Here is a 14,816-nt window from a genome sequence, read left to right on the forward strand (position 1 = left end):
TGAGAGCAGGGTTTTGCAGGTCCGGGGTGGTTTCGGGGAACAGGAGCAGTTGGATAACTACTGCTTGGTATCAAGTTCATGTATCAGGTCACCAGAGTCACTCTCCTGTAAGAATGACATGGTCTCTACTCTGTCTTCATTCCTGGGCATTTCTCTTCCTTTCTTAAAAAAAAAAAAAAAAAAATCACACCAACTTTGTGCAAAATCATTTTTATTTGCCCAGATTTGTCATATATAATTGCTACCGGTATTTGACTGAAAAGTCCTGGCTTTGAGAAAGTATTAAAAAAAAAAAAAAAAAAAAAAAAAAAAAAAAGAATGTATACGCTAAGCAGTCTTTTCTGAACAGATGCTGGGGACAAGCAAAATGGAGAAAATAATGACCTTTGTTCAGCAAAATCATCAAGCTTGATCTTCAATAATTACATCAATTTAACCTTGCCAAGAAAACGAGTACCAAAGGTAAGTTGCAAGGGAAGGGTTGCCCTATAAAACTTTCTCTTTTTAAAAGACAAAAAGAAACTTTTGGGCTCAAAAGGAAGTATTTTATATATTGGAATTTTAAAAGACCCATAGAAAGAGATTTGTGAGCATATTAAAAAATAAAGTAAGATTCCAGCTTTGTTTGAGTAAACAAAGCCAATACACACAGCCACTCACGATCACTATGATGTTTGTAATACTAAACCTGAAACATTGTCACTGTCTAATCAGTGAAACATTAATAATAGTCCCAATGAAGCAATTAAGCATTTGTAAATGAAAAATTCCTAATCCCAGTGAGAATTTGGGTGTACTTGGGGAGTATTTGTATTCATTGTCCATGTCAATCCTCTTTAATGTAAATAAATGTAAGGGCAGATGTTTCATTTAGTTTGTTTATAAGCTGTGGTTTTCAACTTGAAGCATTCTAGAGCTTGGCTCCAATACCTGTATTTTCTTTTAACTTTGCTTTTTGGAAGTTTTCCAGCAGGTGTTTTGAAGAGGTTTTGCACAATGCTAGACATTGTGTTTTATAGATTTTCAGGAAGATGTGGGAAAGAGGAATTTTTCTAAGCATGGTTATTGCTGTCTTTAAGAAAAGTAGTAGCGTAGTTTTATATTCCTGGAGTTAAATCTGTGGCCATAATATTATATATCCTTTCAAATAATTATTAGAACTCTGGAAGGCTTATTATTGAGGGGGCTGGAGGGTTGTTTGTTTTTTAACTAAAGTGGTGATTTGGACAGTCTGTGGATGCTGTCAGGACTCTGGGTATTGACAGCTAGTTTTGAAGGGGAGCCCTCCAGACCCTTATGGATGTATAAACCCTGCAGCTGTGACGGCCACTGGGCAGAGTTGCTAGCACGGCTCTGGATCTGGCTCCGAGATGGTGATTTATTCAGGCAGACCCATATATATTTCTGTCTCTCACTTATTAATGAAAACGTGTTGGCGTGTGCTGTTCATGTCCCCCCAAAAAACCACATCCATGCCTGTCCTTGTTGCCATCGAGGACTACAGAGCCTGGAGGAGATGGGGAGATCTGAGTTAATGCTGTTGGGCATAGGACACCAAGAGTATGGTCTATATATTTCTGAATGGGTGATAACTTCAAGAGTTTCCTATGATTTAGTTTAACAGTTACTCTAATGAAATTATTCAGTAATAAACTATTTTACCTTCTGTCTATTCATTAACTTGGTCCTCTTCTGAAAAGAGACCTTGAGGAGGGGCTTTGCTTTCACAGTGAATCCTACCCTCATTTTAACTTCATTTTAAGTGGGGAGTGTCTGCAAAATCTGGCTCAAAGTCAGCAGCGTCTCTCTGGAGCTTGTGCCAATCCAACTGCTGCCCTTCAGCCAACACAGGTTACACAGCAGCATGTCCTTGGCCACCAAAATTAATTTGGTAACTTCTGTGTTCTCTGCAAAACAGCTTAATCCAAAACTGATTAACGTTTGAGTTTCCTGAGCTAGCCTGAAACTATATAGCAACCATGATAATACTTAAGTCCTTTTTTCTTCTTCTTTTTTTTAAACAGACCTCCTTCATACTTTACTTTATTGCTTCCTCATGCAGTATTTGCCAATGCAAACACTTGCAAAAGTACAGATTTCCCACTCCTTTTTCACTTCAGTGTCCTTAATAAAAAAAATGGGAGTATGTGTATACACCACAGTTTTCACTGTTTTAATATATTGATTTTTAAATTTGCTTCTATCTTATCTTCTAAGTTTGGGGTTTTTTGTTGTTGTTTTTTGGGTTTTTTTTGATCACCTGAAAAACTACTCTAGAATGCCCAGATTTTTCATAGACTGACTTATGTCTTGAATATTTTCCATCCATAAACACATTTTCAAATCCTGTGGAGTCAGTTGCCCAGTAACCTCATATGTCCTTGTTAGGAAATAACTTCTCCCTGCCACCCACATGTACACAAACCAAAGGGACATGTTTCCCAGCTAACCAAACAGTGAGAAACTAAGTAGGCAAAATAAACATTGCTTTTTCTTGCGGTGACTCCTTTAGAAGAAAAACTTTTTTTTATGCCCACAGCGTTGTTGTTTTCCCTGAGTTACTCACAGAAGAGACTCTTAGTAGTGAGGAGAGCTCTACGCTGCAAAGTCGTCCAGTCGTCTGACGTGCAGTGTCCCCTCTGCCATAGCAAGGGGTGTGTGTATTTCTTGGTGCCACAGGAAAGCGTGAAGTGATTTGCTTGATGGGCCCCTTTGGCTTCGCACTGCAGGGCTCCTTAGAAAGGAGAAATGTTAGCAGCGTTTTCCAAATCGAAGGAGCAGGAGTATCAAGATCGCTTCTGTATACGAGGCTTTGCACCTTGTCGTGGGATGGGACATGGGAGCTTAGCATTAAACACCCTGCTCGGTTCAGGACAGAGGCTCGCGAAGGCCGTAACTGCCTGAAACCAGCTGGGAAATGAAGCTTGTTGGAAAGCAGCTGCTTGAGTTAGACTTTGGCCGTGACCTCGGTTTTATGGCTCGTTCCCCGGCAGAAAGCGGTGTTGAGCAATATGCAGGTACGGCAGCAGGAGCGCTTAGGTCTCCTGCGCTGTCCAAAACTAGCCGGAGTGGAAAGGCGTCACTTCTAGGCTCTCCGTGCCGCCTGGTTTGTTCCTGTGTTTGGCTGCACGAGGGACGTGTACGTGCCCAGAGCTTGTGGGAGATGGGGAAGCGGGCGCCGGAGTGAGCGTGGCCACATGCCTGCCTGGCGGCGGGTGCCGGGCTGGGGAAGTTTTCCGTTTCCCTGTTGGCGTCAGCAGCGCTGTGGAGGAACTGAGATTTCCCGCGCTGCAGACTAACAAACGCATTTAGGTGTTCACACGGTAAAGGACACAGTCCTCTTTCTTGGCGTTTTGCGAGGCAATTACATTGCTTTGTTTTTCACTTCTTTATAAATATGGTAATTAAAGCCCTTTATGTAGGATTTTGAAAGGCAACATCTCGTTTGCTTCATTCACTTAGGCAAACTCTGCTTTCATGTGGTAGAGAGTATTGTGCGGAATATATTGTACTGTTACGTTGTTCTTTCTTACTTGGTAGACTGATGATTATAGGTAGTGTAGAGCTAGATTGCTGAGGGCTTCTGCTTGAAAGGCAGTGTACCAAAGCATGCAAAGCAATCAAAATATTGTCATCTGATTCTGCTGGTATTTGCCCAGAAGCTGTTTGGGATTACTTCCATTCACTGCATAATGATTTATTATAAAAAGTGAACATACAACAAGGAAGCCTGTAGTCTTTGATCTTTCTTTATCCTTTTTTTTTTTTTTTTTTTTTTAATGCTGACTGAGCAATCACTGAGTGATAGCATGAGCAAATGCAAATGACTGGAATGTAGTTTATTGTTGAGAAAATATAACCTACCATAATATTTACCAGGCAAAAAAGCTCTCCAAGTCATAACTACATATTTCTTATAGTATATGTGTCATTTATTGTAAATTGTGCCAGCTTTTTAAGACCGAATGTAACAAGAAATGATACAAATTTTTAAGTATTGACTATTTTGAAACTTTGTGCAGACTGAGCATAAGGTACTGTTTATTGTTTGTGTGATGTCTAGTTCAGTAAAATAATTAAATACATGCATAGCATGAGCAGAAAACAGGGAATTTGGTTAAGTACTATGTAAAACCATAGTCGGGGAGATGAACATTATAAGGGAGACAAACCTCTGAGGCAGCCAATGATTGCTCTGAAGCAGGAGAGTCGTCTCCACTGTGGGCAGGCATGCAGGAACCTAGGCTGAATGAGCCGGGGAGGCGATAGTGCAAGAGTGAGGTGTTTTGGATTTGTTATTTATCAGGAAACCAATGTAATCTAAATTAAAATAAACGAAGTAGCCCATGCTGTAGCATGTCTCTTCCCCCAGCGGAGTCCAGTAAGAGTGCCCAGTTTCAGGGTACAGGCCAGCTTTTAAACACGCGATTGCCGTCCCTAGGGCCAGGAGAGCTGCTCCAGGGGGGTCCCGGCGCGGCACACAGGTGTAGTGAGCGCCCCGGCACGTGGGCACTTCTGCTCGCGTTACTCAGCAGTGGCCGGGCCACATTTCCCTGGTTATGAGCATTGATAATCTGGACAGAGCTGGTTGGGTCCGCTCAGTAACCACGGCAGTAATCCGTGTGCTTTGTTTGACTTTGCCGTTTCAGGTTGAAGGGAAAGCAGAAGAAAATGAGACTAACAAAAGACGTCGGAAAGGGCTTTTCGGTGCCTTCGAGGAGGTGGGTGTCCAGTGGTGCCGGCACAGCCAAGGCTCCTTGCTGAGCACCAGGGTGCAGCCTCGCGTGCGTGCGGGGACAAAATGCCTGCCATCTTAAAATCCTGATTTTTACCGTGGTGTATGCTGAAAAAGAGCTAAATTTCCTTAAACCAGTTGGTAGAGAAGAGACTATTATCCAAATGGCACTGTTTTTCTTTCTGACCCAACAACATCTGAGATATTGTGTTTTTTTTGTTTTGTTTTGTTTTTTTTTGCTTTTTCCAACTCAGTTGTTTAAACAGGTTTTTGTCTGAAGAGTTTTGAAAAGGTTTGTGTTGCCACTTGGTTTCTGCTCCCTCTCTCTGACGAGTTATTTTGTGACTCCCCAGTTTATCACCAGTACCAATTCACGTTCCCTTTCTCACTGTGCTCTGGGAACAAAGCAAATATATCTTTAGTGATTCTTGCATGCTAAGCAGTGTCATTTTTTAATATACTGTAGACTGCATTTTCTTTCCTTTTTTGCTGGTAAGGACATTATTATCTCTCTTTCTCTCTTCATCAGTGTCACATATAAATGTGAGGAAAACAGTCTGTTGTTTCCTTGCAGGCTTCAGGCTTTTCAAGTCAAGGGTCGAATTCTGGGAAAGAAGCGAGTGATGGTAGAGAAGGCGTCAACCAGAATAAAGTTAAATCAATGGCAACTCAGCTCTTGGCAAAGTTTGAAGAAAATGCTCCAAATACACTTTTTCGGAGGCGGGTAGGTTATAAATGAACGTAAGTCATCTTTGAAATTAAACTGGAGTCCCTCCGTGTAAACACGATGCAGACTTCAGAGGGGAAAAATGAATATGTAATATGTTTGAAGTAGGTTTTCTTTCTTCTTTTTTTTGTACTTTATGCAAATGAAATGTATTCCTCTCAGTGCTTAGGGAACGAATATGACCAGTTAGAATATAGATTGCCCATTGCATATTAATATAGCATATTTATATATTGTATATTAATAAAGTGTAGCAGAATTGTAGTCTCTGGAACACTCTTGTAAGCCTGTCTATAGGATTCTTGCTTTTTTGTTTTTTGTTTTTTTTGAAGTCTAAGTTGACTGCTTGTGGTAGTGCAGAAGTACTCCCCCCCCACCCCCCTGCCTCCCCATACTCTTGAGTAAAGGACACTACATAACCAGTGGAATCTTTGTTTGCGGAAAATATATAGAAAGCATGAGAACGGATCATAATCTTTGGAAAGATGTGTCCAGCTTCCATTCCCATTGCTCAGTTAGCCACAAAGCATACACTCCTAACTTTCACAGGGTTTTTTTGTAGTTTGCTTTTAGTGCAACTAGTGGTGTTTTAAAAATAATCCTGTGCTGTCAAAGTATCGATGATAAGCTCAAAATCACATTTAACCAGTGGGATGCTTTGGTGAGCTTGGCTGAGTTCAGATGTGTCATCCTAGAAGATCTGAAGGAAGGATGCGCAAGATGTTGATGTTATGTCCAGTGTGATGGTTTTCTTAATTCTTTGTGTTTGTATCTCTTTGTTTATTTACATATTTAAGTCCTCAAGAAATGTAGGCCTTGTAGTTATTAAGCGACTTTCTCAGTCCATGAACCATTGCTGTTCGCATGCTGCGTAGCTGCTTGTCAGTGCCCTGAGCTTACTGTGTGCGACACCTGTGCAAGGGTTTGCTTGGCCCTGTTGGAGGAAGCCTTATGTGTTACTCTTCATGATAGCGTCTTTTCGATAATACTGGGCATACTGAATTTTAAGTACACCTGTGATGGTAGAAGGGAGTAATCAAGTGGGTAGCCATCAAAAATCTGCAAAATGTTGTTAAGCTCTGCAGTAACCTATCTTTGTAAGCAACTTTTGCTTCTGTCTTTTGAGAAGAATCTTGGGATCCTATTTACTGTCTTCCTGTTCTTTTTTCTTTTCCCCCCACTCTGTCTTTGTTTGTAACTTGAAAAATGCTTTACAAGGAGCTAGTAGATAGTCCAGCCCTGCTATCTTCTTCTGGCCCTCCTGTTAATCCTCGCTTTGCTAAACCTAAGGATCCAAGTCTTCTTCCACCTCAACTGAAAAGGCAGGTAGGAATTCATCAGGGTTGCATCTGACAAGCTTGCTCTTCCTCTAACTGCTTGGGACTCGATGTTGTTGCATAACTACAGAATACATTAAATTTGCATGTAATTTGCATACTTAGCAGCTGTATTAGCAGAGAGTTGTGAAAATTACACTGAAGGTTATTTTGTGCTTCTCTGAATAGATGAGAAAATCATCTGAAAGAGTTAGTAACTGCATGTAAAGCACACTAAAAACATATGGGTTTGGATTTCTGTGTTATCATGCCTGGATTGCAGATTGTATGAACATAGTTGCATAGCTACATTTTGCATCCAAGAAAACCACTGCAGTACATGAAAAGTGTCCATGCATGTGCTCAACATTTTGAGCTGTTGTAATGATAAGGCAAAGGGAGTTTCAACCCCAAGAAAACTGGCAAAAATGCTGAAGATAAAAGCTTGAGCAATTGAAAGCTGAGATTGATGCCCAGGTTTTCTATATCTTTAAGTGGAATTTGTGGTGAGAATCTCTGCTGGAAGTTATTTCCAGTGTCACATACACAGGGCAAAATTTTCTAATACCTTAGAAATATTAAGAGATAAATTACAGTGAAAAAAATCTCATAGCAAATAGTACTGTTATTCACTTTACATTTTAATTTTGAAAAGAAGCGAATATTCCGTAGTGGCATTTTAAGAACAGTCTGCAGCAAAATGAGATCTGAATTACACGTGGAGATCTGCAGATGGCTTTTTTTTTTGCTTTTTTTTTTTTTTTTTAACAGATTCATAAGCTGGTGGTGAACTGTTTTAAGGGAAGGTGTGTATTTATTATGTAGTATCAGCAGCACACCATATGTTGATTAACATAATATTTTTAATTTTGAGAAATTTGGGGAATTTGTGAATTTATTCAAGTTGGCCAATTGGAATGAAGCAGAAAACTGTTATGAAAAGACCAACTGGAAAGTCACTTTTAAAACTGAATTTGACAAAGCTGAGCTGGGCCAGTTGTTTCATTTACTTCAAATGCCATTTTATATGGTGATTCAAATTCAGAGCCTTATTCCAAACTGCTCATAAAGTGCTTTAGATCTGAAATACCTTATAGCTTGACTCAGGACAGAGTTAGACTACTGTTGATGTTTTTACAGTTTGATTCATTAGTTTAAGGCAGGCTGTGATAATGCAATTTGCTAAAAATCCTAGAAGGAGAGGTGATGTCATGTTCTTTTCCACTGATGCTATTCTGCGGGGTTGTTTTTTTTTCATAAAAACTGGGAGAAACCTGTAGAAGGATGTCAAGACCTGCAGAAGTTATGCAGCACTAACGTATCTCAGTGCATGGACACAAGCATGAGCTGCACAGCAGGCAGTGTAATACGAAGAGTGCCGTGAGGTTCAGAAGAACCCTTCAGTTCTCACTGTGTGCATGGCTGTGCTACGCTTTAACAAGCATCCTGAAAAGCTGCATGTGCTGCAGGATAGTGCCGAAAGCAGGCTTTTTCACTTCATGTTTCCCAGTTTCAGGTGGTAGCTAGGACTGAACGCGAGGGCAGGGAACCCAAGCAGTCTTTAGATGGTTCTGACCGTATGGCCAGGAGAGCAAAGACTGTAGGAAAAGCAGAAACCGAGCCCAGTCTTTCAGAAAACTCTGAAACTCTCGCATCCGCCTGTTCTGCTGCATTTGTACTTTCTGGAGTGCTTGAGCGTCTTCAGCACCTGGAGGAAAAAATGAAACAGGTGACAAGTAATTTCTTTTACTTCCTGTCTCTTAAGTGCATTTATTAATCTGTATGCTATATTTTCCCTGGATAAGCTGGCTTTTCTCTCTTGATTTTAGGTTACATTAAGACAATAAAAGGTCTTTCTACATACTTGCTGTGTTCTGACAATGTATGTGACATAACTAAAATCTCCTTCTTTCTTTTTCTTTTCTTGCTTTTCCTTTCGTGGCTCTTACTGCAGAAAAGGGCTCAGACCATAGCAAATAGGGAATTCCATAAAAAGAACATTAAAGAGAAGGCAGCACATCTCGCCTCAATGTTTGGATGCATGGAGTTTCCAAAGGTGAATATTAGGTTTTGCAGCTCCAGAAATGCTAGTTAGAATATATATATATGTGTGTGTGTGTGTGTGTGTGTATAAAAGAATTTGAAGGGGGGGGAGGGGGAAGCATTTTTGTTTTTAAGTTTCCTTTCATCCTGGGTGGATCTGAAAAGTGGTTCAGATTCCAGTGCAACTGGTAGTATTTTCTTTAAATATCATTGCATAATTGAATTGAGGTATTACACAATCATAAAGCTAGTCAGAATAGTTCAGCATAAGAGAAATGGGGTAGAATAAATCATGCCTTGTGCTTACATATTTGCTGGTAGCTCACAGGATTTCTAATGAATTGGTGAGCAGTAGCTCTCCATCAAGGACCGTTCAGTGTTTAGAGCTTTGTTATGTTTTCCCTCAGCACTGCCTTGCCTTACTGTCCCTGGGAAATATTTTTGATGAGAGAACCGAGCACAACAGTTTTGTTTGACATGAACGTTTTGCCAGGCTCCTCACTGTGCAGGAATACAGACCAGAGCAGAATTGTGCAGACACGATCTTCCTAACCTTTTTTTTCCATGCATGATTGTAAAAATATCCTCTTAACCTCTGCTAATGTCCTTCTCTCTTGGATAACTCTCCTCTGTTTCTGCTCTACACAGAATAAGCTACCTACTAAAGGCTTATCCCACTCTCGGCCCCCAGCTCCCCCTTGCCCTCCTCCTCACGGCTCAGCTGCTGCCTCTTCTCCATCGTCTGTCGGTCCAGCTTCCCCCGCTGCTCCTTCTACACAGGTACTCTGTTCACGGGTTGTTCCTGTAAAACCCAAATTCACGCTAAAGCTTCTTGAGAAATGGCTTGGAGCTGCCTTCACACAGAGGATTTGCTGTATAGCCTGTATTTCACATAAGAATGAAAGTTTACTTTGTTCTCTGCATGTTTGTAAGAGGAAAATCATCATTAAAATAATTCAAATAGACAGCTAAAGAACAGAGCAAATATCTTTCAGGAGCTGAGCAAAAATCCTGTTAATTTTGCATTGCTGCTACTTTTAAATGCTCTGTTGTTGGATAATACCCCAGACAGGCCTAGAAGAATGAGGTTCTTAGCATTATATAGCAAGCTGGATAGTTTGGCGTTGGTTGGTTGGGCTTGGGCAGTATTTGTCTTTGTTTTCATAGGAATATCAGCCTAGCCTGAAGGGAAGCACCTGGATGATGATGATTATTTTAAACAGAGGATGCATCTAAGGATTGTGTGAGGGAACAAAAAAAGCACTCAATACAAGAAAAATATCAGGATCTTTTTAGGCTTTTCTGCCCCGTGTTGTTGATGCTGGCTGGAAGTTGGGCTCGCAGCCTCAGCAGTAGCCGCGCAGGTGGATACAGAGCTGCCCTGCAGCTGTAAAGGCAACTTTCTCGGATCAGGCGGGGGCGGTGGGAAGTCTCCCTTCCCCTCTCGTTCCCCAGGAAAACACAGGCGCGAAGCCCTTCAAGGGCACGGCAAGCCCAGCAGGCGCTGCACTGTGGTAATCCCCTAATCCCCTGCAGTTTTCGCCTGAATTTACCTATTGCTTTTTGTGATCTGGGAGGTATTGCGTGTGTCAGGTTTTAGGCTGAATAATGGTTTTCAAAATATTAGGGCCTGTTGCTCACTGGCTTTGGAGAGCTATTGTGACACTGTACAGAGAATAAAAGACCGTGTGAACTACCCTTTAGCGCATGAGAAGTAGGCTATTAATTGTATGGAAACTCTTTAGCAGCAATAATTTTACTGGGATTTTTACATTTTTGTTCTCAGAAAACATTTGACCTGTGTGATTGTTTTTGGATGTTTTAATCACCAGTGTTCTATTTAAAATGCACCCACAGCCTTTGGTTAGTTTGCCATTGTACTAAAATGGTGCAGCCATAGTTCCATGTGGTGTGCTGACTTGATTTCAGTCTGAGTTTGCTATAATTTAAAATGCTCTCTCCAGAGGTAATGGCAGAGTGAAGAAGCGCTATGGAGGCTAAAAAAGCTTGTTCTGTCACCAGCACATTAAATTTAGTTTCACCTCATTTGGTAAATACGTAGGACTACATATATTCAGTGACAGACCTACATGCATAGGAGCTGGCTGTGCCAATGCGTGTTGGGAGCAATGCAAGTAAAGGTAATCCTGTCCCGGGGATGGACAAAACGGCCTTTGAACCAACATCCATAGGGCCGTGGCTTTACCTCGATGGTGCCCTGGTCAGGCCTTAACGGGTGTGCGCAGCCTCTGTTCCCGTCCTCCTCGTGTTCGGTGAGGTCCGTTCGGTCTCGTCATTACCACTGCTGACTTTAATTGCCAAAGGGAGGTAAAACTAAACTTAAGTGCTCTTCCTCTTGGAATTACACGAACCACTTTTTGGATTACCTTTTTTTAGTTCTCAAGCAGAATTTTTCCAAGGTGCAGATTTCTTAACTGCTGTTTTTTACTTTAAGAATATTGAATGTTCAGGGAGCATCTGCTACCTTGATTTCATAACAAGCAATCTGTCCGTGCCCTTCCATGATTCAATTGTTGTCCCTCTTGTTTTGTCTTTTTAACACTTCACACTTTTCAGAACATTAAAATTGTATCATGCTCTATAAAACACTGGCTAACAGTACAGCACTATATAAATAAAACTTAATATCTCGGGTGCACAGTGCACACTTTCAACTACTGTGCATGCTAATTTAATAATGTATTTTTGGACTTCTCTGTGGTAAATATTTACTGGTAGTTGCCTGTGTTCATGTTATTTTAAGGATGGGTTTATAGGACTCGGAGTTTGTATTTGTGGTCTCTGTTCTGGGAGATATCACTAGGTAAGTGTAGGCTTTCGAATGAAAAAGAGTTTCAGGACAGGTGAGCTGGCAGAAAGGCCTCCTGCATGTCACTCAGTCTGTCCTTATTAAGCAGTTTCTGTAAAACGAGATCTAATTAGTCCTCAAGTCCCTTTGCTTTCTGCCCACTCTGCTGGTCAGTAGCAACAGTCGTTGGGTTGGTGGTTGTTGATTAGGAAGTGACAGCAGTCAGCAAGCTTTTGGCAGCTAGGTTAAATTGAAATTCCTTTTGCTTTTACATGGAATGTGCATTCACATTCATTACAAGAACATTTCCTTTTAATAATATTTTAAGAGGATGTGTAAGCATGCAATTTTCTTGTTTTGACTGCTTAATGTTGACACAGATTGCTCTAATGGGTGGAGAACAGAAATCAAGCAACCTTGATTGCAGGGATGAATTGCAAGGTGTAGTTCAGGCTCAATGATACTTTTCCTGTGCTTCAAATACTTGCACTTTAAGCATAGACCTATTGCTTAAGTGATTGCTTCAGCATATGACTAGTTCAAGGTAAACTTCCTGCTTCAACTGACTTTCAACACTCTCTTGAACTTAGGAGCTTATGGGGTAATAAGCTGTATGCAGCCTAAAAGTTGCTCAGTATATTCACAGGTGCAGAATTTTAGGAGGAGAATTTGGTTTTCTGTGACCTTAAATAATACAAGGGGACTTAGTTTTTCTTTAAGAGCAAGTAATCTCACTTCAGTATTGGATTCTAATTTAAATGTACCATTTAGGACAGCATTATAGTATACAATTATGAGTTTACTTTGCTGTTTTTACCCCACAGGTTGTGCGGATATTGAAAGATATTTTAATAGTCTTAAATTAAATAAAACCAAGCAGTACAGAAATTTGTCCTTTGAAAGGCCTTTGTCATCTTAACGTGCATATTTTACATCTCTCTGGATATTAAAGGCTAGCTTAATTATGGGATAACACTCAAAAGATCCTTGGAGCTGTAAGGTGTTGGACATGTTCCCAAGTTCCTGAACTTGAATTTTTTATTAGCAAAAATATCTTTATACATCAGAGTTTTTGAGAAAAATAGCCACAGTGCATTATTATTACTTTTAAATTTCCTAAAATGCCTTAAATTTGTTAAAAATGTCATGAATGCCATTGCCTTTATATTTTTCTCCTTTCTTCAGAGTAACCTCCTGACATTTTAAAACCCTTCCATTAGCAAGAATTGGTGTGGTGGCAGTGGAAAATTCATTTCACTAGGAAGCTTGGGACTTGAAATTTGGGCTCTGTCAGGGGCTAATGGAGCGTAAGATGTGAGATCATGGATTCTCTAGGCTGGAAGGAAAATGTGCTGGCTTCATGTCCTGGCCATGCCAGTGTTACTCTTGCTGCCTTTGGGTTGCCAGAGAGGTTGTGGGATCTTATTTTGGCTACAAAATCAAAATCACTGTAGTAAATTTTGTTAAGGGTAGCAAATCTTACCATGATTCTGTGAAGCCTTTGCAGCCTTTTCTCAATGATCAGAGAACTAGAGTACCTCCTAGTGACAGAGCATTAGCTCGTGTTATTTACTGGAAAGGTGTCCCTACTGCTGTGGAAATCAGCATGCAGGCATTTCAAATGCTACATATTCTGCACTTTGGTAGGGCAAACCAAACAAACTTGATTAGAAACAATGAGGGTCTATTTTGTAGCAACTGATGATCATTTGAGAGATGATGGATCATTTTACATCTGCTGCAGCTTGAGCTGAGGATAATGTTGATGCAAGTGTTGATGATGATGCTCTGGCGACCTGGCCGCCCCAGTGCGTAAAACAGCATCTCCCCTGCCGTGCACACACACGCGCACACACACACCCCCGACGCACACCTTTGCTCACTTTCCAGTCCCCAGGAGTGTTTTGTTGCGAGGAAGGCTGGAGCCGATAGCCAGTGCTCTGTCCCAGATGAGTTTGGAGCCACAGCCCAAGGAATTGCAGTCTCCTTGCAGTCCTCTTTGATTAATTTAGTTAGAAATAGTCTAACACTGATGGTATAATTAAGCAGATAACGGAAGCTTGTTCCTTTCACAAGCATAGTTTCTCAAGTTTTCCCTACTGTTGAGGTGAGTCACTGGCAGGAGAAGAGCGACTCTTGGGTGAGCATTAACAAAACAAGTCCTTATGGGACTTCTAGGGCATTTTCCTAGAATGTGCTATGAAACGCTACAGTTTGGGGATTGTTGATGTGACATTTTGCCTTTTTCCTCCCATTTTCTGAGGTATAACACCAAACTTCAAAAATTCAGTGAAAAATATATATTTTTTAGTCTATCACAGTGGTCCAACCCTGATAGTCGTTGCAAGCAGGTTACCAGTTTAGGGATCTCATACAAGCCGCTTCATGTGCTGTCAGTAACTCCCAGCTGAGCTGTTTGGTACCTTCTGCGAACACGTCTGGAGGCCTTTTGCTGTTCAAGCTGCGTTTGCTCCCAACAGCTATTTCCCCATCGTCCTCAGGGAGAAGCGTGCAAGAGTGAGGAGGCCTCGCCTCGTGTGGCCACCAGCCAGACCATGCTGATCACGCGTGAACTTGCTTATGCTCTGCTGGACTTTGCCTCTGCTCTTTCTCATAGCCTGTCTTTATCACTGCTTGCATTCATTTGCATGTTTTCAAATAATTTTTGTCCTTTTCTCATTAAATTCTTTTTCAAAAATAACTAAAGCTCTTGCTTCAATTCTTCATCTTCTCCCCTTTTCTGGCTAGATAACTGTAGGAAAGGTTTCACGTGCAATTGGAGCTGTGGCTGAAGTTCTTGTCAATCTGTATGTGAATGATCACAGGCCCAAGCCACAGCTTCCCCCCCTTGGACTGGTAAGGCTAAACCCATGAAGAAACAATAACTTGACTTAAAAGAGCAGTGTTTTCCAGAATGCCACCCCAGCTTAAGGCCCGGATTGTGGAACTCTCTAAGCACGATGAAAGGTCTTAGTCCAACACTTATTAAAAAATCAAGCACAAATTGTCAAAATATGCTGATGTGTGGATATGCTGGAAACATTGCTCACCATGTCTTCTATTTATATATATTTTTATTACTTGTTTGTGTGAGTTAAAACTTCGGGAGGCTTTTATTAAATGTAATTACTGGTGCAATTAGTAACAGAAGATTGTTATTAATCAGAGAGGCTTCTAGAGAAAATT

The 14,816-nt window shown here is 40.9% G+C and overlaps 1 protein-coding gene across 1 annotated transcript in view; it reads left to right on the top strand.

Annotated features, from left to right (window-relative positions):
- MICAL2 (microtubule associated monooxygenase, calponin and LIM domain containing 2) overlaps window positions 1-14,816 on the top strand; it is a 120,646-nt gene that overhangs the window by 51,728 nt on the left and 54,102 nt on the right. Inside the window, exons 15-22 of the mRNA XM_067295346.1 lie at window positions 350-462; window positions 4,650-4,721; window positions 5,310-5,459; window positions 6,681-6,788; window positions 8,295-8,507; window positions 8,733-8,834; window positions 9,470-9,601; window positions 14,379-14,486. Of these exons, the coding sequence (XP_067151447.1) occupies window positions 350-462; window positions 4,650-4,721; window positions 5,310-5,459; window positions 6,681-6,788; window positions 8,295-8,507; window positions 8,733-8,834; window positions 9,470-9,601; window positions 14,379-14,486 (998 nt within the window). The remainder of the gene's footprint in view (window positions 1-349; window positions 463-4,649; window positions 4,722-5,309; window positions 5,460-6,680; window positions 6,789-8,294; window positions 8,508-8,732; window positions 8,835-9,469; window positions 9,602-14,378; window positions 14,487-14,816) is intronic.

This window comes from Apteryx mantelli, chromosome 4, assembly GCF_036417845.1.
Source record: "Apteryx mantelli isolate bAptMan1 chromosome 4, bAptMan1.hap1, whole genome shotgun sequence".
Lineage (NCBI taxonomy): Eukaryota > Metazoa > Chordata > Aves > Apterygiformes > Apterygidae > Apteryx > Apteryx mantelli.